Consider the following 20,618-nt stretch of genomic DNA (forward strand, 5'->3'; position numbering starts at 1 on the left):
ATCTAACACGCTGCCCCAGCAACAGAAATAACAGAAATGAAGCTGACCAAGATTTAGCTGTAAGCACGGATCTAAATCAATCGGGCTGGGTATAATTTCAGACACTACATTAAATATCTGGCTTAAAGGACGCAGCCGGAGATAGATGGCAACAGATCAGTGGGTTGACAGGGCTCCTTTTTCCCCTCTTTTTTTATTTATTTTCTCTTCCAGTGCCTGCTCCAATGCACTAGGAAGGGCACACGTGCCCTCAGTGACTGCCCGGGACGTTTCTGCAGCATGGCAGGGCATGCAGATGGGCGGGGGGAATTTGCATAGGTCGTGTTGCAAAAAGCAATGAGAAGCTGTTATCCCATGTTTCGGGAAGAAAAAATGCAGCAGTGTACTCAGTCTTAAGGGCAGATTTAGATGAGATATTAGGAAGAAATTCTTCCCCAGGAGGGTGGTGAGGCCCTGGCCCAGGCTGCCCAGAGAAGCTGTGGCTGCCCCCTCCCTGGCAGGGTTCAAGGCCAGGTTGGATGGAGCTCTGAGCACCCTGGGCTGGTGGAAGATGTCCCTGCTGATGGCAGGGGGGTTGGAACCAGATGATCTTTAAGGTCCCTTCCAACCCAAACCATTCTACGACTCTAAAATGTAATTAAGTAGCCAGAAGCAGCGCATTCAGTGTCAGAAAGTCTACAGGATTTAAAAGGCAGTTACACAGTTGTATGTTGATATGGCTAGAACTCTTTCTTCCTAAAGCTTATGATGAAATAACTGATGGATTGTATTTTATATTTTAATTCTTTGGAAGCACTGATTGCACAGACCCAATCATCTTCATGTCCTATGCCTAGGGAGGAGCTCCTTTAGATGAGAAAATATTTACAAAAGCAGTTAACGAACTGTATGCAAGGAGGGTGAAAATAGTCTTTGTACCTCTACCCAGTCAAAGATTTGTTCATCGTTCGCCTTGTCCTCAACAATGAGTTTTTCTAGCTGCTTGTTCAGCTCTTCCGCAGAGAGTTCTTTCTCTGAAAGTGCTTCTGAGGAACTGGAACAGTCGGACTCCGTGAAGTCCAACTTCTGCAACATCAGAAGTGGTGATGAGAATTAGTTAAACATACTTGCCTATGCTGAATTACACCAAATTGAGGCAGCAAGCTACACTTCATTCTGCTCTCTGGCATCTTGCAACTGCTAAGTTATCATTACAACGATTGATATACTTTCTGTTCCACAGATTATAAAGCATTTTACGCACATGTGGGAACTACATTATCCAAAGACAACCAGGAATCTCAGAGCAACTCCAGTCTGCACGATATGAACGTGCACAAAATACAGTGCATGTTGCTTAAGTGAAATGATGGGGAGCTGGAACGCAATGAGCAGAGCTGGCATTTGCTCAGCGAAATGGCAGCCAACGCCTCAATTCACTGCAGAATGCGACGGAGGATCTACAGGCCCCTCACCAAGCCCCAGGCCTCGGCAATCCGTTGCATTTCCTGCAGCGCAGCACTTCCAAAGTGCGAGAGCAGGGCAGTGGATCACTCAGAGCTCCAAAGGGAGATCTCCAGCTTCCTCCTCGGAGCACCACCTGCAAAAGCTGCAAGGTGCTCGCCATCAGGCCTGGCTCCTCCCGGCTGGGCAACCCTCCGGGATCATAACGCAAGGTGGGACGAGTGAATAATTGCTACTGTTTCTGCTGGCCCTTCTGCAGATGGTCTGTCCTTGCTGCAAAACTCCTTCCTGAGTTCATTCCCCGCAGCTGGAGACACAGATCTCCCAGAGGGAGCCAGCTGACGGGAGACGCGTGCCTGGGATCGGAGTGGACCAGCCCGGCCTCCCGGTGTTTCAGAAAGGAGGTACAGAAATAACCCAGCCCCGGCTCGGCGAGGGACATGCTTCACCCCATGTCCCATACCAACGGGATGGAAGAGGAGAACAAACAGGACATGGGGCCAGAAAATCAGCGTGCCAAAATCGTTAATTAAGCAGCTGCTTGCTCTGAACTCACCTGTTCCATGAGAAAGGTATGTACATCCTCCCCTTCAGGTAAGTAGTCCTTCCAACTGAGGCCAGTCTCCCTCCATAAGGCTCCCACTTTCTTATGGCTCTAAAACACAAACAGTTTGTTCACTTTAACGACTTGCGAGACGAGCGGGGTGCGTACACAAGCGGGAGCGGTGCGGCTGTGTCAGGAGAAATAAAGAACCTCTCAGCCACCACACGAGACGCCTAGCAATGGAAGTGAAAATGCCTGGAAATCCCGTGCGCGAGGACTCACACGCGCGATCCTGCCACAGGTACACACGCGGTCCAACGGCACGGTGAGGGGTAATCAACAAGGCATAACGTGACACGTGGGGGGGTTTGCAACGACTGCAGCCAGAGATGACTGACGAGAAGTGACACAACCGAACCAGGCGCCGTCTCCCACGGCCGTGACACAGCGCTGGCAGTTAGACGACTTAGCTGCATCTCCTGACTCTGTCATTAACTCGCTCCGCGACTCATTCTCCCCCTGCCTTGACATTAAGGCACCAGCAGATCAGCTGCTTTTAGGAAATAATTATTTACATGGCTGTTTTCTGTGCTGAGATCAAGCCTCAAATTCAGGTGTGTAATACCGAGTTCACTCTTCAATTCCTAGAATTTATTGCAAACCCTGCGAAACGCGCCTTTGCAGCACGTACAGTTCAACCCTCCGCACCCTCTAATGTCTCGCTGACCTTTCCGTATCCTGCCAAAGATGGCACGTATACAATTCTGACAAGAATAAAAACACTAGCTGCAATCATGCTTTGCCAGAACCTTTACCTTACAGCACCTGCACACGGGAGATCACTGCGCAGCCAACGTTCAGCACTGAGAAAAGCAGCCTGACTTTTAGTTTACAAAGCAGATTACAATTTTAAGCTTACAACGCAGATCATTAAGAGCTAACTGTGCGTAGCTCCTGCTATGAGTCATCAGGATCTGAATTAGGGGACTGATGTTACACGAGTCCACGTATGGGCCTGGACGAAATCGAATTAGAAACCTGTGGCAGAAACAGAAACCCAAGGCTGTGCTTTAGCCCCCAGAGCACGGCAGCTTTTCTTTCACGGAACAGAGAAAAAGAAATGGAAGTCAACTGTCCAAACAAGCACAAGACTAAAATAAATAGTCACTATTTGCACTGCTAGACTGCAATGCTCCTAGAACAACCAACCTTGTTTGAATGCATGCTTAAAAAAAAAAAAAAAAAAAAGGCAAGTGAGGGATTTTACCGGGTTTAAAATAGACACTATCCAAAGTGCAGTATTTAGCTGGATTAAATAAATAAATAAAAAAAGACAAAAAAATGGAGACAGAATTATAGGGAAACCACCAAACTGTTTGGACACACAGCTGTGAAACGTGTACGAGAGCTCTAGAGTTTACAGGGTGAAAAGGTGTCACTACCCCTAGTGACGGGTGAATCTTAAGAGCTGGATAAGCACCCAGAAGTCTGAGTGGCCATCTGCAGCTTATCCGAACCCTCAGAACCTCTCTGGTCTGCAAGAACAGCTCTCTCGCAAGATTTCCGGCACTCGCTGCTTCTGGTGAGCCCAGAAGTACCTTGAGCATGTCCCTCTCGTGGCATTTCAGCACTCTAGCTTCTGGAAGAAGCCAGGTGCAAAGGTACCTGCAAAATGGAAAAGCGATGAGAAAAAAAAAGTAGTTAACTTTTTGGAACCTGGTAAGGCTTGGTTTGAAACTGGGGGTGAAGAGGCAGGTTGCCTAGGTTATCTGGACTGGCTGGCCCATCCCTAAGTATCTTCACGTGGGGACTGCGCAGGCTTCGTGCACAAACACGTACGCGCCGCATCCAGCTCCTCCCTACGAACGGTGCGGCCCGACACTCACCATTTGTTTGCATAGAAGGTGCAAGATTTCAGCAAGCAAGACGCCGGCTCTTCCCACAGGAAGCAAAGGTTTGCTAAATTCTCTAGAATGAAAGAAAACCAGATATTTTTCCTTACAATCTGAATTTGGAATGCAAGGCAAGGGGTAGCGATCAAACTGAGGCGGGAAACCACCTCACTTCTGCCAGGGATAAAGGATTTATTTAGCTGCCGATAACAGAGACTTTGGCGACGCAGCGCGCTTGTCACACCAGGGCTCATTACAAAGACTTTATTTTTATGTAACGTCAAATCCACTCCTTTCTGTGGGACGCTGCATTCGGGTGGCAGGACCCTTTCTGGGGAGAAGGCTCTCCTTTTCGTAATACGCTACTTACAGGAAAAGGGCCTCTAGTTCATCCCCAGATATATACAGACACGTGAAAAACACAGAGACTCTGCTCCTGGATGTGGGTTCCAGGCCTGAGGCAAGGTTTTGTGCCCGTGTGCGGCCATGCCCAGGTGGCAGTTACTACACTCTGAGACACAAAGACCCTGCGCGATACATCGCTCTCTGCGTATCGAATTCTCAGAGCCTCAGCGTGCTCTCAAATGACTGTGACTGTACAACACCGGGGTAGTTATTAGCCAAACAAACAGGACTGTGGTAGATTCATGGATGAAACTTTCACCCCTGCACGGTGACTACAGGGCAGCAAGCTCCCTCCCCACCGCAGCTTTCCGTCTGGTGCAAGTCCTGAACGATACGCCGCCAGCCTTCTATCAACTCGCACGAGAAGCTCAGCCTCTAACACCCCTCGTCTTTCATCTGCTGATGGGAATCACGCTGTGAAAATACTACAGCACGGCCAGGCAGACAGCTCAGCTCAGCCGACACCACAAAAGAACAGCGCTGCTTACTGTATAAGTTCTCTCATAGAGATTCCTCCTTCTTTTAACATGGGGGTCACCAACTCAGCTAGGTACAACCAAATATGGGGTATGTCTATGGCCATGTCGTCCGCCATCTCCAAGGTATCTGAAAAACTTGAAGGAAAGAAGGAAAAACGTCAAGGATTAAATGCAGTTAGAGACTTACCCTGCAAAGCAAATCTGCACTTTAAAAATCTTTTGTTACAGAAGCGAGGAGAGAAGAGAGTGGAGAGAAAAGAGAATCACAAAGGTAACAAGAAAATCTATTGCCATCTTAGGCTTGCAGTGCTTCAAAACTGCCCAGAGTTAATTTCTCTATGCGGTCACGTGGAGAGTATCCATGTGGAAGAGGCATCGCCTTCCATAAAACCAGCAGATCCAGCCAGGACAGCTCCTTTTACAACAACTCTTATATTCCAGTAACAAATAGTTTGCTAACTAGTAAAACCTGTAAAAGGAAAAAGCATTTTTGTCTATAAAGGCAAGACACCTAATAAATGGAGCCGTCTTAAAAACATCTGAACGTTTACAGCAGAGGGATTAATAACAACAGAAGCCCAAATGTAACCAGCAAAATGTCTACAAGAATGTAAAACGCCCCGAGAAAAAAGTTCAGTACATCAGAGGCAGGCTTCCACCCCGAACAGAGACTGCAGCAGGATGAGCTACAGAATTGCTCCCCAACACTGGATACAGTTTCCAGAATCGCCCAAAACTCGTCTTTCCTATAAAAAACCCTTGCAGGTGGCTTCACTTCCCATGGCTGGTACAAGGCGATCATTCTTCTGGATCTCCTGCCAGTTTTCATCATGATTCATTTCTCCCTCAAAACCTTGACATTTCTGGAGCCCAGTTCAGTGACTATGAATGCACATTTTCTCTTGTGCTTCACAAACCCAGAAGCCATCTCCTTTGCTTTGTTCTTCACGTCCTCTGCTACTAGTTCAGCCTAGGTTTGCCCAAGTGTTCCTGCCAGAAATCGGTTTCCTGCCGTGTATCTCTCCAGACCTGCGCTGTGACCAGTGCTCATCCCATAACCCCTCATTACGCGGCAATTTGTCTTGCTTGAACAAGTGTAGCGATTTTCGGTGTTCCTCTCCCGTGCCTGCTGAACATCACCTGCCCTTTCACCATCTTCAGGAGCCGTTTCACTCTGCTGACGCCACATTCAGACTGCACGTCCCACTCTTTCACCAAGATCCTACTTATTTGGCATCACAACCACTTATCCGCACTCCAGGAAACACAGGAACAGCTTTGATCACAATCCATTATGGAAATGCCTCACTTCAAACGAGCCGTTTTGACCATCAGCAACGGTGTGGACACCCTGCAGATGTATAGTTTTTTACTGCTGTTCCACGTGGTTTTGAACTCCGGCTGCCGAAACTTTTCCTGCGAGCCACTGGCTTACATCACGCTGACATCGACCGCCAGACGCGGGGCAGGGAGATCACCATCGGAGCGGTCAGCGGTACGACGCCGAGACACAGAATCACAGAATAGCAGGGGTTGGAAGGGACCTCTGTGGGTCACCCAGCCCAACCCCCTGCCCAAGCAGGGTCACCTACAGCAGGCTGCACAGGACCTTGTCCAGGCGGGTCTTGAATTCATCTCCAGAGAAGGAGACTCCACAGCCTCTCTGGGCAGCCTGGGCCAGGGCTCCGTCACCCTCAGAGGGAAGAAGTTCTTCCTCGGGTTCAGCTGGAGCTTCCCCTGCTTCAGTTTGTGCCCGTTGCCCCTTGTCCTGTCACACAATTCAAACACAAGCAGCAAGATGGGGCTAACGACCCAGACACCCAGTTATCTGAAGGCATTATTTCATCTGCTCATTTGCCGGCTGCTTGTTGCCTTTACCCCTGTTTTAATCATCCTGTTCTAAGCCCCAGCGAGGGCCGAGTGGTGCTGGGGACCTCCCTGGGAACACGGATCCTTTTAGGACTGGACACCAGTTCAAATCCAGGCTGGGAACAGAAAATCCAGAGAGCTGGAATGAGCCAGCAGTCGAAACTCAGATCTCCTGAGGAAGGTCCAACCCATCTGATACCGCATCTGGCGCACACTGTCCTCCTCAGCCCCTCGAGGACACGTCCACTCCTTAAAGGTGAGCTGTCCCGAGAAGCTGCATCGCATGGGTGAAGCCTGGTTTACCAGCGGGAGAGCGGCTGCGGTTCTGCGGGTGCACAGGGCTTCAGGCTGCAGAGCTTCCAGGCACTACGGTCCCATGAAGATTCTGGTCTTCTTTCTCCTCTTTTAATCATATTCAATGATTTGCCAAGAGGCAAACATTGACAAATACACCAGAAAACATAAATCTAAACATGCACATTTAAAAATACACCTACGTATTTGCTTAGAAATAAATACTTACATAAATACGACAACATTTACATTCGCTAAAGCATTTGAAATACTTAATAATATAATAATTATATTACTTATAAATACACCCAGGTGAAAATACTCCTTCAAGACAGATGTGTGGAGAAGGCAGGATACCAAAGCAAGGTGGGCAGCCACTCCTCTCCCACACAAACATTGTTCCTGCGCAAAGAACGCGGAAGGAAAATATCCATTTCTACGCGCAAAATACGAACCCCTTGAAGAAATCCTGCTTGCTCAGCTTTCCCGACTGCACCAACTGATGTAATAACTGGCCCATGTGATCCCTGGTGATCTGACTGCGCTCCAGCGTCGACTCCACTCCCACCCGCACGAAAACGGGCAGCAGGTTCTGGGCGCTCAGCTCCTCCACGCACTGCATCGCTTCCTGTGCGAACGACACACAGGATCATTTGCCTGAACCGGAAACACCAGAAAACGGGGCAGCAGAGTATTTTCTGCTCCAGGATAGTGCAGGGTGCACAGCTCAGCACCTGGTGCATGGGATGGGGATTTGTTTGATGGTAGATCAAGAGACCGTGAGATTGCTTGATTTTTTTTGGAAAGGAGTATGCTGCCAAAGGTGCTGAACTAGGCTGTGGAACCTCATCACAAAGCACCACTGAGATGGCCATCGAATAATAATAATAATGAGAATCTATACCATGCCAGTGACAGAATTTTTAAAATACGCAATCACGCTCCAGGGTGCAGTTTGGCTGCTCAGTGAAAGGGCAGGAATTGTCCTCTGGATGCCACCAGAACGCCTCTTGTTCCATCAAATACCAAGCCCAGTCAAAAAGAGGACATCCCATCAGATTCACTGCCGCTCTGCTCTGGCACAGACATGCCTGCGTTACAAGCCCGCACCACATCAAGTAGCAGAAAATAGGCGGGTAGCATTTGGAGGAAAATTTCCTCTTTATAAAGCTTTTACTTTCTGGCATGTACATTTTGTAACCCCAGCAAATAAAACGCTCTTAAATAGAGACTGTCAGAGCAGTGGTCCATGTCACATTTCAAAAATCTCCCCTGTCATCAGCAGCCATCTTCCGCTGACCTCCTAGGTTCAGCCCAGCGCATCTCAGCGGGCGTCCTGACTAACGGCGTTTGCTCTTTGTCTTTGACCGTGCCTTTAGTGACCCAGGACTGGCAGCCCCAGACGCATTCCTGCAGGCCCTGAACAGCTTTTCCCTGCAGGTCACCGGCCCGGCGGTCCCAGCGCCAGAGCTGCTCCGCCAGACGTGCCCGAGGGGTCAGAATCACAGAACCCCAGCATGGCGGGGGTTGGCAGGGCCCTCTGTGGGTCACCCAGCCCAACCCCCGCCCAAGCAGGGTCACCCAGAGCAGGCTGCACAGCACCGCGGCCAGGCGGGGCTGGAATATCTCCAGAGAAGGAGACTCCACAGCCTCCCTGGGCAGCCTGGGCCAGGGCTCCGTCACCCTCAGAGGGAAGAAGTTCTTCCTCGGGTTCAGCTGGAGCTTCCTCTGCTTCAGTTTGTGCCCATTGCCCCTTGTCCTGTCGCTGGGCACCACTGGAAAGAGTCTGGCCCCGTCCTCCTGACCCCCACCCTGCAGATATTTAGAAGCATTTCTAAGGTCCCCTCTCAGCCTTCTCTTCTTCAGGCTGAACAAGCCCAGCTCCCTCAGCCTCTCCTCGCAGGAGAGATGCTCCAGTCCCCTCATCATGCTCGTAGCCCTCCGCTGGGCTCTCTCCAGTAGCTCCTCATCTTTCTTGAACTGGGGAGCCCAGCACTGGACACAGTACTCGAGGTGGGGCCTCACCAAGGCAGAGTAGAGGGGCAGGAGAACCTCCCTCGCCCTGCTGGCCACACTCCTCTCGATGCACCCCAGGATCCCATTGGCCTTCTTGGCACCCAGGGCACGCTGCTGGCTCATGGTCACCCTGTCATCCCCAAGGACACCCAGGTCCCTCTCCACAGAGCTGCTCTCCAGCAGGTCCGCCCCAAGCCTGTACTGGTGCCTGGGGTTGTTCCTCCCCAGGTGCAGGACCCTGCACTTGCCCTTGTTGAACCTCATCAGGGTCCCGGTGTCTCCGGGGCAGGCAGGTGAAGGCGCTGGTGGCCGACCCTGCTGTCGCCGGACACCAGCACACAGCTCAGCAGTTTTCATTTACAGCCAGGTTAAAGACTGCAGACTGAACTCATGAGGAATGGCTCTTCCCCCGCCATGTATTACGTTAACCCACTCACATGTGGCCTTGTTAACGTGAGTTTAAGCTGAATTAGTCAGAAGCTTTGTTGCACGCTGCATTTGAAGAGCACTGAGAATTTACAATTATCAAGTAATTAATAATAAACTAATGCAAACGAGCTGCCTCAATCTGATGTCCTTTTTTAACCGTAGGTGCACTTGTCTAACAGAGTTCAACTCTATTTCCATCCGGCCATACAAATACATCACTGTATTGGCAAGCACCGAAACCGAAGCAACCCCTCAGCCCCAGACATCCAGGGTCAGGCCTTGAAGTCTATGGCAACAAGAAAACGGACCGGAGGCTCCTTTCCTAACCCACCCCGCCGCCCCGACTCCTCCCGCTGCGACCTGCCCGGCCAGCAAGCTGGGGGACGCTGCGAATCAAAGCCTGTTTTTTCCCCCTCTCCAAACCAGGATTTAGTAACATCTCCTGAGGACCAGATGTGAGCCCAAAACAATCCATCCTAAGAATATTCCTCTTTCCGATTTTAACTGGAAGCCCTACGAAGGGCAAGCAGCGACTCTGCTTTTAGGGCGCCAAACTAGGAACTCCCTAGTGTGCCCATTTCAAACTTGGCAGGGTTTTAAAATTTATTTCAGCAAAAGATCAAACCAATCAGCTTTGCAGCGAACGTACCACGTCTTGCTAACTCCCTGGACAAGCTAAAAATCCATTTACAAGGGAAACAAAATTTCACCCTTTAACTAGGAAGTGATGACAGCTGCTCAGTAATTTTCAATGTTTATTAAAAATACTCCGGAGTGGTTTGTTCAATATTTAGTATTGCTTTATCTGCCTCCAGATCAGAACAGCACATGCTTTGATAACTGCACAAAAACCTCAGTTTATTTTCCCACTAGCTTTCCGCTTCCAAAATTGCTGTTATTACGAGGCTGCTCAGTGACTCATGACAGATACACATACATCTTGCTACTTCAAACACGCGAGCTGGGCTATTTTTCCTGTTACTAGCTGTGCAGAAAACAAGCTTGAGAGACAACTGGCCTCAAAACGCTCGTGGGGCTGCTGCTGCCCGAATTTCGACAGGCCCCGTCAAAACCGTTTCTGTTACCTCACTGTGAGACACTGTTCCTGAAGAGAAAAACACAGCAGAGAGGTCTGCGGGACTTGAGTAAGCGAGGTTTTCATTTGGCTTACCTTAAAATCATTAATATGTAAGAACTCATCAATGATAGATTTGCATTTTCTCTCTATTTCCTCTTCTGATAGTGAAGGCTTTTCTTGTGCTGGAGCTGGGGGAGCTTCTGGCTTGGCTGGTAGAAATGTAAGGAGAAAAAACACATTTGGAATAGGAAAATCAGCGTCATTTTCAGAGACGACATCCTGAAACCAGAAGTCACCAGAGCAGGGCGCGTTCCCTGTCCCGCCATCAGGCAAGGGTCACTTCTTTCTTGGTGACCCTTCCCCCTGCATGAACTCCCGATATTTCTGTGACTTGACCTTCTTGTAGAACAACACTTGGCAGTGACACAGGACGCAGCACCTTCAAAGCTCTCCATCAACATTAAACAATTAAACTTTGAACTGTTACTGCACGCTGCAAATTTAAAACATGCTGTGACGGGCGGCAACCCAGAGCGAGCTCCTGATCACATCCCCGAAACCGCGGTCCTCGCGATGTCCTTTGCAGCGGAGTCCCAAGGCTTCGAGACGAGCGCGTGCTCTGTCGCGGCAGTCAAGATGTGTTCTTCACTGCAGCAGTTTCGAGATGTTTCCTGGGCAAGGAGCAAAACACAAAGGTTCTGCCCCCAGGGAACATCACCCTCAGTGTCCTCAATATTTTCTCACCAACAAATCAGCTCAGGCTGGCAGGAGGGAAAAGCGGGAGCTGCAGCACTGACAAGGTGCGAAGCCATCCCGGCGGGTGCTAACACCATGCTGCACCGAGACCTGCTTGGAGGGAGGGCTGGCAACAACGCAGCGCTAAAAAGATGCCATGCACGGTCTGTCCCAGACCTAAATCACTGCTCTGGCCCTGGGAAGCATTTGGCAAGGGTAGATGTGGCTTTACTGGGCACTGAGGAAACAGTTCTGCAGAACTGACGTTGCTTTGGGGGACTTTAAGCCCAGAAACCAGTGGCAACGGTGACGGGATACAGATTCACAGATTGGTAAGGGTTGGAAGGGACCTCTGGAGATCACCTAGACCAACGTTCTTGCTAAAGCAGGTTCACTTAGAGCAAGCTGCACAGGAATGCATCCAGGCAGGTCTTGAATATCTCCAGAAAAGGAGAGTCCCCAACCTCTCTGGGCAACCTGTTCCAGTGCTCTATCACCCTCAAATTAAAGAAGTTTTTCCTCATGTTCAGATGGAACTTCCTCTGCTTCAGTTTGCGCCCGTTGCCCCTTGTCCTGTTGCTGGGCACCACTGAAAAGAGTCTGGTCCTATCCTCTTGACACTCACCCTGCAGATATTTATAAGCAAGGTCCCCTCTCAGCCTCCTCTTCTCCAGGCTAAATAAACCCCGTTCACTCCGCCTTTCCTCATAGGAGAGATGCTCCAGTCCCCTCATCATCTTTATAGCCCTCCACTGGACTCTCTCCAGTAGCTCTTCATCTTTCTGCAACTGGTGAGCCCAGCACTGGATGCAGTACTCCAGAAATGGCCTCACTAGGGCAGAATAGAGGGTGAGGAGAACCTCCCTTGATCAGCTGGCCACACTCTTCTTAATGCATCCCAGCATAATGTTGGCCTTCTTGGCAACAAAGGCACACTGCTGCCTCATGGTCACCCTGTCATCCACAAGGACACCCAGGTCCCTCTCCGCAGAGCTGCTCTCCAGCAGGTTCGCACCAGCCTGTACTGCTGCCTGGGGTTGTTCCTCCCCAGATGCAGGACCCTGCACTTGCCCTTGTTGAACTTCGTTAGGTTCTTCTCCACTCAACTCTCTAAGCCTATCCAGGTCTCGCTGGATGGCAGCACAGCCTTCCGGTGTAACAGTTCTCTCAGTTCTTTATCATCATCAAACTTGCTGAGGGTACACTCTGTCCCTTCATCCAGGTCATTGGTGAGTAAGTTGAACAAGACTGGGCCCAGTACTGATCTGTGGGGAACCCCACTAGCTACAGCCCTCCAACTAGACTCTGTGCCGCCGATCACAAGTACCACAGAACCGATACAAGCAGGCAAGACACCGCCGCGGAGCAGGGCTTTGCTGGCTTCTCCAGCCTTCCAGCTCTGACGGATCCTAGCGAGGAGCTGGTGAGAGGAGGTGACGCCGAGGCTGGGTGAATCAGCTGCGTTGCAGACCTTCAGGAGGCAGATCACCGCCATCGCAGCTCGACGACGCGTCACTGCGGGCCAAACACCCATACCGCTGCACAGAACTCTGGGACGTTTTCTGATAAATTCCCCTTAGCGCTTTTTCACACACTCAGCAACATTCCCCGGGCGCAGACGAGCCGCTTACCTGATTCCTTGGCTTTGTTCCTCTCTGCCTCGGTGCTGTTTCTGTCCACCTCCATGCCGCCTGTTAACTGCTTCACTGTCTCCAGCATCTCCCTCCGCTGCTCCTCCTGCGCCTGATTGTCGAGCAGCAGCTCCTTGCTGCTGCTGCCCCGCAGGAAGGTGTTGGGACGGGAGAGGGACGGTGGGAGAGGTTTGTCGTTCTTCTCCCTGCCCGTGCTCCCGCGACTGCAGAACAAAACCACAGGCGCTCAGAGGCTGCGGGACAAGCGACCCCTGCTCACCACGCTGCCAGCGTTACAAAAGGTACCGGACAGCTTCACGGTGACGGCAGGAAAACCAGCCACAACCCAAACCCGGCGGGACTGCTGTCTCGACTTCTTACAGTTGCAGCTAGACAGAACATAACCAGCCTTCACTCAGAGGTGCACAAACACGAACACCCACAGAGGGGACAGGCGGAGCCAACGCTTCCCAGAGAACCCAGGGAAAAGCAGCGAGGTCCTTGCAGCAGCCATTTAATGCGCAGAACGGGGAATTTGGTAATGTAAAGGCACTGTGTTACTGTGCAATGGTGTGAGCGGCGTATGTTTTACTCATCTATTGAAAAATCATTTCAGAAGAGTGAGGGTTACAAGCAACAGATGGCAAGAATCTGTCCTATTAATTACTGTGTTAATGAGCAAGATGGGCAAAACGATACCAAAATGGAATAATCTCCAGGTAAGCCAAAGCTTTAGGTGAAAGAGGAGGGAAAACAGAGGGACAAACCCAACTAAACCATCCAGCAGCTGGTGTGTGCTGGAAGGAAGAACCAGCGAGATTTTAACCAAACCGTACGCTTGCAAACCCAGCCTAGAGTTAATAAATTATTCAGGGTTGACACATGCTCCATGCTGCAAGCTGGCGTGGCTGCAGTGCCAGCGAGCTCGGGGTGTGGGAGAGCCCTGCGCAGCCCTGTGCATGCATCGCACGATGCGAAGCACGGGCAGGCTTGGTCGCACCGAACGCGAAGGCTCAGACACAGCCAGCGCTGAAGAGCCCCGCTACATTCCTCCAAGGTTTTAGGCACGTTTTTCTGGATAAATAAACCTACTGACCTGGCTGAATCCATGACCATTAAAGCCAAACTGCACACCTATTTATTGCAACATTTTATGTGAGGAGTTTTTAACCTGTAATGAACTACGAGCAGACACATCCTCTAGATAAAGGTTGACTGAAAAATGGAAACTGAACCATTCACTGTAACAGCTATAAAAATTAATACCACTTGTCTCTCCTATGACATTGTAAAAGATGCATGTGTTGTACGTTAGCTCAAAGTACGCAGCGAGGGAAGAAGATCCAGTTATTCCGGGAACCTCCGTGACATTCTCTCCCTTTTGTGTGCCATAACTCGAGCAGCAAGCACAAAGCACAGGCGTACGGCGAGCGGAAGTGGAGATCGTGGCCGACTGAAGCTTACCTAGTTAAGGCCCTGCGAGAATCTAATTCTGAGGATGCGGATGAGGCAGATACAGATGAGACTGGAGGCTGCAGTGCAGAAAATCTGTTCAAACTAGTGGCACTTGGTCGTAAGGAGTCTGGGAGATTGTAAAGACAGCGGAAAGAAGAGCGACAACAAGGTCAGTAGGCGCTGACACCTCGGCATCACAAAATCATTTAAGCAATAGCTGGTTTCGGAGCGACGGGGCAAGGACTGAAGGCAAAGGGCTGGTCCTGCCCCACTGAACCCCGCTGCCAGGCAGTCACACACCGAACCCGCTCCTGGCCAGGAGGGCTGGTAGCAAAGCAGAGGGCGAGGACGCGTCCTGACTTACCCATCTCGCTTGCCTTGGCTCCACCACTGCTGCCCTTTCCCCAGCTGCCCAACTGGGCTTTAGGCACAAGCTGAATCTTCTCGTCTATTGTGGGCTGCAAAAAACACCGAGACATACCATTACACGGGCAAATCACAGACCTTCATTACAAACAGGGTATTTTTGGGCAACAATCCCTGTCTTGTGAACACCAAAATGGGCTTTAAGACATTTTTGGAATCACAGAACGGTTTGGGTTGGAAGGGACCTCAAAGATCATCTGGTTCCAACCCCCCTGCCATCAGCAGGGACATCTTCCACCAAGCCCAGGGTGCTCAGAGCTCCATCCAACCTGGCCTTGAACCCTACCAGGGAGGGGGCAGCCACAGCTGCTCTGGACAACCTGGGCCAGTGCCTCACCACCCTCATGGTGAAGAATTTCTTCGCAATCCCTATTCTAAATCTGCCCTCTTTTAGTTTAGAGCCGTTCCCCCTTGTCCTATCACTACACCCCCTTGTGCAAAGCCCCTCTCCATCCTTCCTGTCGGCCCCTTCAGGCACTGGCAGCTGCTCTAAGGTCACCCCGGAGCCTGAAGGCACCCCTGGAAGACTGAACCCTAGCCAAAGACCGAGGATGCAAACAACACAGGGCATCGCCAACAGCCTCTTCCAAAGTGTCAATGAAACACCTTCCCAATGACCAGGAGCTTCACTTTACTGGGAACTCTGAAGCTCAGTAAGGAGCAAAAAGCACAGTTTATCAGCACTTGAAAGATGTTCAGTTTGTTTGTGATGAGCAAAGCGGTTCTGCTGTCCCCTCCACGTACCACTCATGGCTTTGGGGGCAATCTGCACGGTAGCAAACAGAACTCAGAGGGTGAAGAACGACAATAGGCTGCAGAACTTGGAGGGAAAAAGTAGTGTCTGACAAGAGGAGGACATTGATTTTACAATGCTCATTAGGTGAATTTGTTGACAAGGAGGCCGTGACCCTTCCGACAACGCAGCTGCTGTGGAGCTAGCTCGATTTGTACTGTATTTGTACTAAACGGAGTAGGAGGACTTGTCCCAGATAAGCTGCACCCCCAGACAAAAGCAGGCTGAATGCTCCCTGCTAATTAAGTCTTGGAGTCTTGTTTTACGACTTTCACAAGGAACAAACTGAGCTTGATCTGCAGAAGGGCTACAGTCTGTCCAGGTTCTGCTTCCCAGCTCTCCGAGCATCCAGGCACTGGGAGTGAAATTCAGGGAGAGCAATGTTAATTGGGCCAAGGGAAAGTCTAGGCAATACCCTAATTTCTGTGCAAGACGGAGTTCTCCTTGGTGAGAAATCCCAAAGCTCTTCTGAAGATCATTATAAAAGGAGAAACCTCCAAGCTTGCCTAACCTGCAGCCTGAAATAAATGTCCCAAAATCACCACTTCAGTGGCAAAATAACGGGAAGATGCTCGTCTGGAGGATGGGTGCGAACGTTCATCACGTACTGAGGGACGCAACTGCACCGCTGAAGCCCAGAAACACCGTAAAAGCGGACACGGGTCGTCTTCTACTATCTCAACCTTTCAAGCCTAGACTGCTGCCACCCGCGACACATCAGGAACATTTTGTTTTCAAACTGTGGCATTCTCATTCTGTTAAGCAGCAGCGTCGCAATAGGGCCCTGAGAACGTGAGGCAGTGAAGGATTTCCACCCGACTGGTGTTTGGGATGCCTTCTGCAGTTTCCATGCGATGGGCTGCATCGCCGTGACACGCCATACTCCGACTCACATTCTCTTTTCATCATGAAGGATGCAGATTTTCCAGCTAAGAGAAATTCTGGTTCACTAAAGGGACATCATGAACCTGAGAAAAAGTGTACACATACTCCTTTCCCTCAGAACAAACACACCGGGAACATCCAGCAGACAATGCCACCTTCCTTTGTGCTTTTCTTCTGCACAGTGTTAACTCGGAGGATTTAAACTGTCCCCAAACCCAAGTTTCGACCTGTAAACACCATAACAGTTGTTCCTAGACAGACAGACACAGCGAGGTAAGACCTCGGTATTTTTGTTGCTCTGAACAAGTCCTGTGCTGGCACCTACCTTGGTGATTTTAAGGAACTTGGTGGGGTCCAGCACTCTGCTGTTCTTTGGCCCCTGCACAATGTTCCAACCTCCTTCATCGACCCGCTGGACACCTGCCAGACGACAAACACAACCACCCTGAGCTCATCCCTGCAGCCCCAGCAGCACCCCGGGAGCAGACAGGCGATCACCTCCAAGTTCAACAGGAGGAGCAAAAGAAGATGGCACATTTCTGCTAAGCCTCGGCACAATTCTGGGCCAAAATCATGTCTTTTGGAGTGTTTTCTTCAGCCTAAGATGACATAACTAGCTTGCCCAACTTCCTTTTTACAAAATAACCTTGACATAAAAGATCTCACTGTTTTCAAGGGCTGGTTTTGGTATCGATTTTTCCTGGTTAGATTGCCCAGTGTGGTTCTTGCGGCCTGGGAACGGCTGTGCACACTGCGCGTTCACAAGCCCACAGGAGCAGACCATGCTCCTTCGCTGACCCACAGCCGGTGCTCAGCCTGCAGCCGTACCAGGCTCCTCTAGACGCAGAACCGTTCGGGCCATCCCAGGTTCCTCACCTTCTCCTGAGGTCAGTTTTAGGATAACTAAAACCAAGCCTAGGTGTCTTTTCTTTATGCCCTGCTTTCACGGCACTTTCGTTTGACAAACCTTAACGTTAAAGAATCCCAAAGATGCCCTTCTGCTTGCCCTGCTCTGGCCCAGTCACTCCAAATTCACCTTCAGGTTGTGCCAGCCTCAAGGGCTGGCAGTAATTTAAGGTAACGCCAAGACACTTTCTCCTGCTGAGCTAACACCTCACAACTTTTAACAGCTGAAGACAACACGGTTACTCTTGAAATGAGATGCTATTCTCTTGAAATAGGATGCTGCTGTACGCAAAAATGGATGGCAAACCTCACTCCTACCTAGTGAATTGTTCTAGCAGATCTCTGGCAGCCTGTCACAAAACCCAATATGGTTTGCACAAATGCAAAAATTAAGCACTACTGGCCTGCGATGGTTTATTTTTACCCAAGGGATTTGCCCCCGAAAAATCCACACAGCCAATCCATGGCAAGTCTGGTCCTTCTCCAGCCTCAGCCATAATCAGACCCCACTCCCTTCGCTCTTGACACTCAGGGAAAAAAAACAGACTTTTTGCTTTTACGCAGGATTCTGACTCTGGCCACTGGATGCGAAATGAGTGAAACAAGCAGCCAACTTGGCTTTTACTTTACCTGGTCTCCTCTTCTCTTTGGTCATGAGTTGTTGGACCTTCCTCTGTTCTTCCTGCTCTTCAATCTTGGCTTCTTTGTGAATCTGCTCGATGGTCTTCGGGCCCTGGTCTGCTCTCCGTGACACCCAGTTGCACTAGGAAAGAAGCAAACACATGCTCAGAGATGGCTCTGGGGAGCATTGTAAATTGGGTGTTCTGAACACAGCCTAATCCTCCCGCTCTCGTAATGTGTTAGAGGGGCTGCTCCCCGCGGGGTTGGGGAGGGCTTCGTGGCGCTGGGTCCTGCTGCGGACACGGTTATCCCAGCCCCTCAGATCAGAGCTACACACTCTGGTACATCGAGCGTGGTGTACGTTTTGGTGGAGAATGGAGGCTGAAGTGAAGACCTGACTTGGGAGCAGCATGACGGAATTCAAGACATTTTCACCCCTCACATCCTGCACATTCCCAGCTCTCCAGTCTCTCCAGGTTCGGAGGACAGAGATGGACTAGGGGGAGGCTGCTGTCACTCTCTATCTGTTTATTGCTGACACTGTTCCTTGGAGCCCTTCCTCCAAGCTTGAGGAAAAAACCTGAAAGCCTTGAAATCGAGAAGCAAGAAGTGACTGCGTTTTGTCTGGAGACGGTGCTTTGCCTCTCCAGGGACTGTGATGGCCGAGACAGGAATCCTGCAGAGAGAGGTGGAGCCGTCTCTCCACAAAACACTTCGGTTGCTCGACGTGTCTATCCAACCATACACCGCCCAGACCCACCTGTCCCAGAATAACCAGGCTATCTCTCCATCTTGCTACAAACCTCTTACAGCTTTTGGGGTACTACCTGTGCGTACCCTGCAGTCAAATCCCAGGTCTAACACCTCGGCTGCGCTCAAAACTATCGCTTGATGACACCAGCGACGGGTTCTGCCTCTCCCTCTGGAGCGTAGCAGGGACCTGCCATCGTCACCTCCTGATCGAGCGCAGACTCCGTTTGCTTTTGTCTGCACAACACAGAATCACAGAATGGTAGGGGTTGGAAGGGACCTCTGTGGGTCATCTAGTCCAAAAACACGGCCAGTAAACCACCAGCAGATGCTCGGTGGCGCGAGCGATGCAGGCTGGTATCAGCCCACCTTTCGATGAGCTCCATGCTGTCACGAAGAAGAGCCCGCATCGTTTTTACAGCCACGCTAACGGGTCCTCCCACTCATGGGGCTGGCACCTCAGCGTGCTTTCGTCCCATCAGCACATGCAACTGCTGGCAGGGGCACAGACACGAAGGCAGGCGAGCAGTGCGACCGACAGACGAGCACGGGGGATGCCACGGGGGTAAAACTCCCCAAAACCTTCCCTGTGAAGAGAGCTCGGGCGCGTCCACTGCCATGCGGCTGGCCCAGCACCACCAGAACCCGGTACGGGCACACATCTAACGTCAAGCAGAACCAAAACACCCGACACAAGCTGACACCTGTCTACCAACCTTGCCCTCATTAAGGTAAGATTTCTTCTCTTTATACAGCCAGACTCTGGGGGTAATCAGGGATTCCACTGCTGCTGTGAACACTGTAAATCCCTGCTCTCGCAGGAGGACTCTTCCAGCCCGGACGTGACAGGGAACGTGCTCTTGCACTTACTGGAGTCAGTACCTACCAGCCTTAGGTCTATTACATCCTGAAGCATGAACCGAATCCTCGAAGACGTTTTCCTCTCTTTCACAATCTTCTCCATCTGATTAAAATACTGGTCCATGCGAGGCTACACAAGAGAGACACCACCGTCAGTGCGTCTTGGAAGCAAACGAAGCTGCTGCCTGAGGTGGGGTGTCGGAGGGCTCCGCGTTACAGCGTTGCCGTGCCAGGAACGCCTCTGGGGACCCAGAGCTGCTCTCTGGAGGAGGGAGTGCTGGGTTTCGTATGCTCCCCAAAGCTGGATGTGAGTGTGCGCAGGGGAGGATGTGCAGGAAATGAGGCACAAGTCGGTGCCCTCTGCACGTACACAATAAACTTACCATCCATATGGAGAAAAAAAAAAAGTGTTTTTTTGATGGTAGAGCTAAGCTGACCTAGTGGCTACCTGCCACCAGAAAGGGGAGTCTTGCTCTGCCTCTGAGCTCCTCCTTTTCACATCAGCACGTGGGCTCAACTCAGCCTAGGGAAAACTAGCTCGGGAAACTTCACTGTCATAAACCCAACCCTGCGCACGTCATCTCGCTGCTGCACCTCCCCTGAGCTGCCTCAGCCAGGGCCTGGCCGGAGAAGCAGGGGCAGCAGCGCCGCTCCTCTCAGCAAGGAGCTGTTTCGCAGGGCTGGCTGTAGTATGAAACCCCACAAGCCCCTTGTCATCCCCAAGGCCCTGATGTGATGGAATCCCACTCAGTTTGCGCTCAGACACGACACGGTATCATTAGCGAAGCCTCCGTTAGGTCTCATTTTGACTCGCCGGGCTCCCAAACGCCCTCTTCCCAAAACGGGGGCTCCGGCTGTTTGAAACAAAAAGTTTCAGGGCTGTTTTATGCAATGTTTCCACTAAAAACTAGCTGAACTCTTTTCCTTACACTCAAACAAACAAGGAAAACCCTATTCAAATTTGGTTCTGGCCTTGCCTTGCAAAGTCTCAGCTCTGAGAGCGAAAGTTTCCGAAGTTAGGAAGGATGGGGAAAATATTTTAAATGGACTGTGTCCAGCAGCTTTAATTATCACTAACACCTCAGCTTCAATAAAAATGCATAATA

At 50.7% G+C, this 20,618-nt stretch overlaps 1 protein-coding gene across 14 annotated transcripts in view; it reads right to left on the minus strand.

The window, feature by feature from the left end:
- Positions 1-20,618, minus strand: part of EIF4G3 (eukaryotic translation initiation factor 4 gamma 3) — a 145,263-nt gene that overhangs the window by 3,376 nt on the left and 121,269 nt on the right. For 9 of the 14 annotated variants that reach the window (XM_075437633.1, XM_075437623.1, XM_075437625.1 and 6 more), the window contains 12 exons: positions 19,538-19,642; positions 17,911-18,043; positions 16,700-16,794; positions 14,635-14,728; positions 14,280-14,397; positions 12,816-13,039; positions 10,543-10,658; positions 7,382-7,554; positions 4,773-4,898; positions 3,874-3,955; positions 2,000-2,098; positions 919-1,065 (listed from right to left, as the gene is read on the minus strand). In XM_075437633.1, the coding sequence (XP_075293748.1) occupies positions 919-1,065; positions 2,000-2,098; positions 3,874-3,955; positions 4,773-4,898; positions 7,382-7,554; positions 10,543-10,658; positions 12,816-13,039; positions 14,280-14,397; positions 14,635-14,728; positions 16,700-16,794; positions 17,911-18,043; positions 19,538-19,642 (1,512 nt within the window). Of the gene's footprint in view, positions 1-918; positions 1,066-1,999; positions 2,099-3,873; positions 3,956-4,772; positions 4,899-7,381; positions 7,555-10,542; positions 10,659-12,815; positions 13,040-14,279; positions 14,398-14,634; positions 14,729-16,699; positions 16,795-17,910; positions 18,044-18,738; positions 18,889-19,537; positions 19,643-20,618 lie in introns of all 14 variants that reach the window. The other 5 variants (XM_075437622.1, XM_075437621.1, XM_075437626.1 and 2 more) reach the window with 1 other exon arrangement.

This window comes from Opisthocomus hoazin, chromosome 16, assembly GCF_030867145.1.
Source record: "Opisthocomus hoazin isolate bOpiHoa1 chromosome 16, bOpiHoa1.hap1, whole genome shotgun sequence".
NCBI lineage: Eukaryota > Metazoa > Chordata > Aves > Opisthocomiformes > Opisthocomidae > Opisthocomus > Opisthocomus hoazin.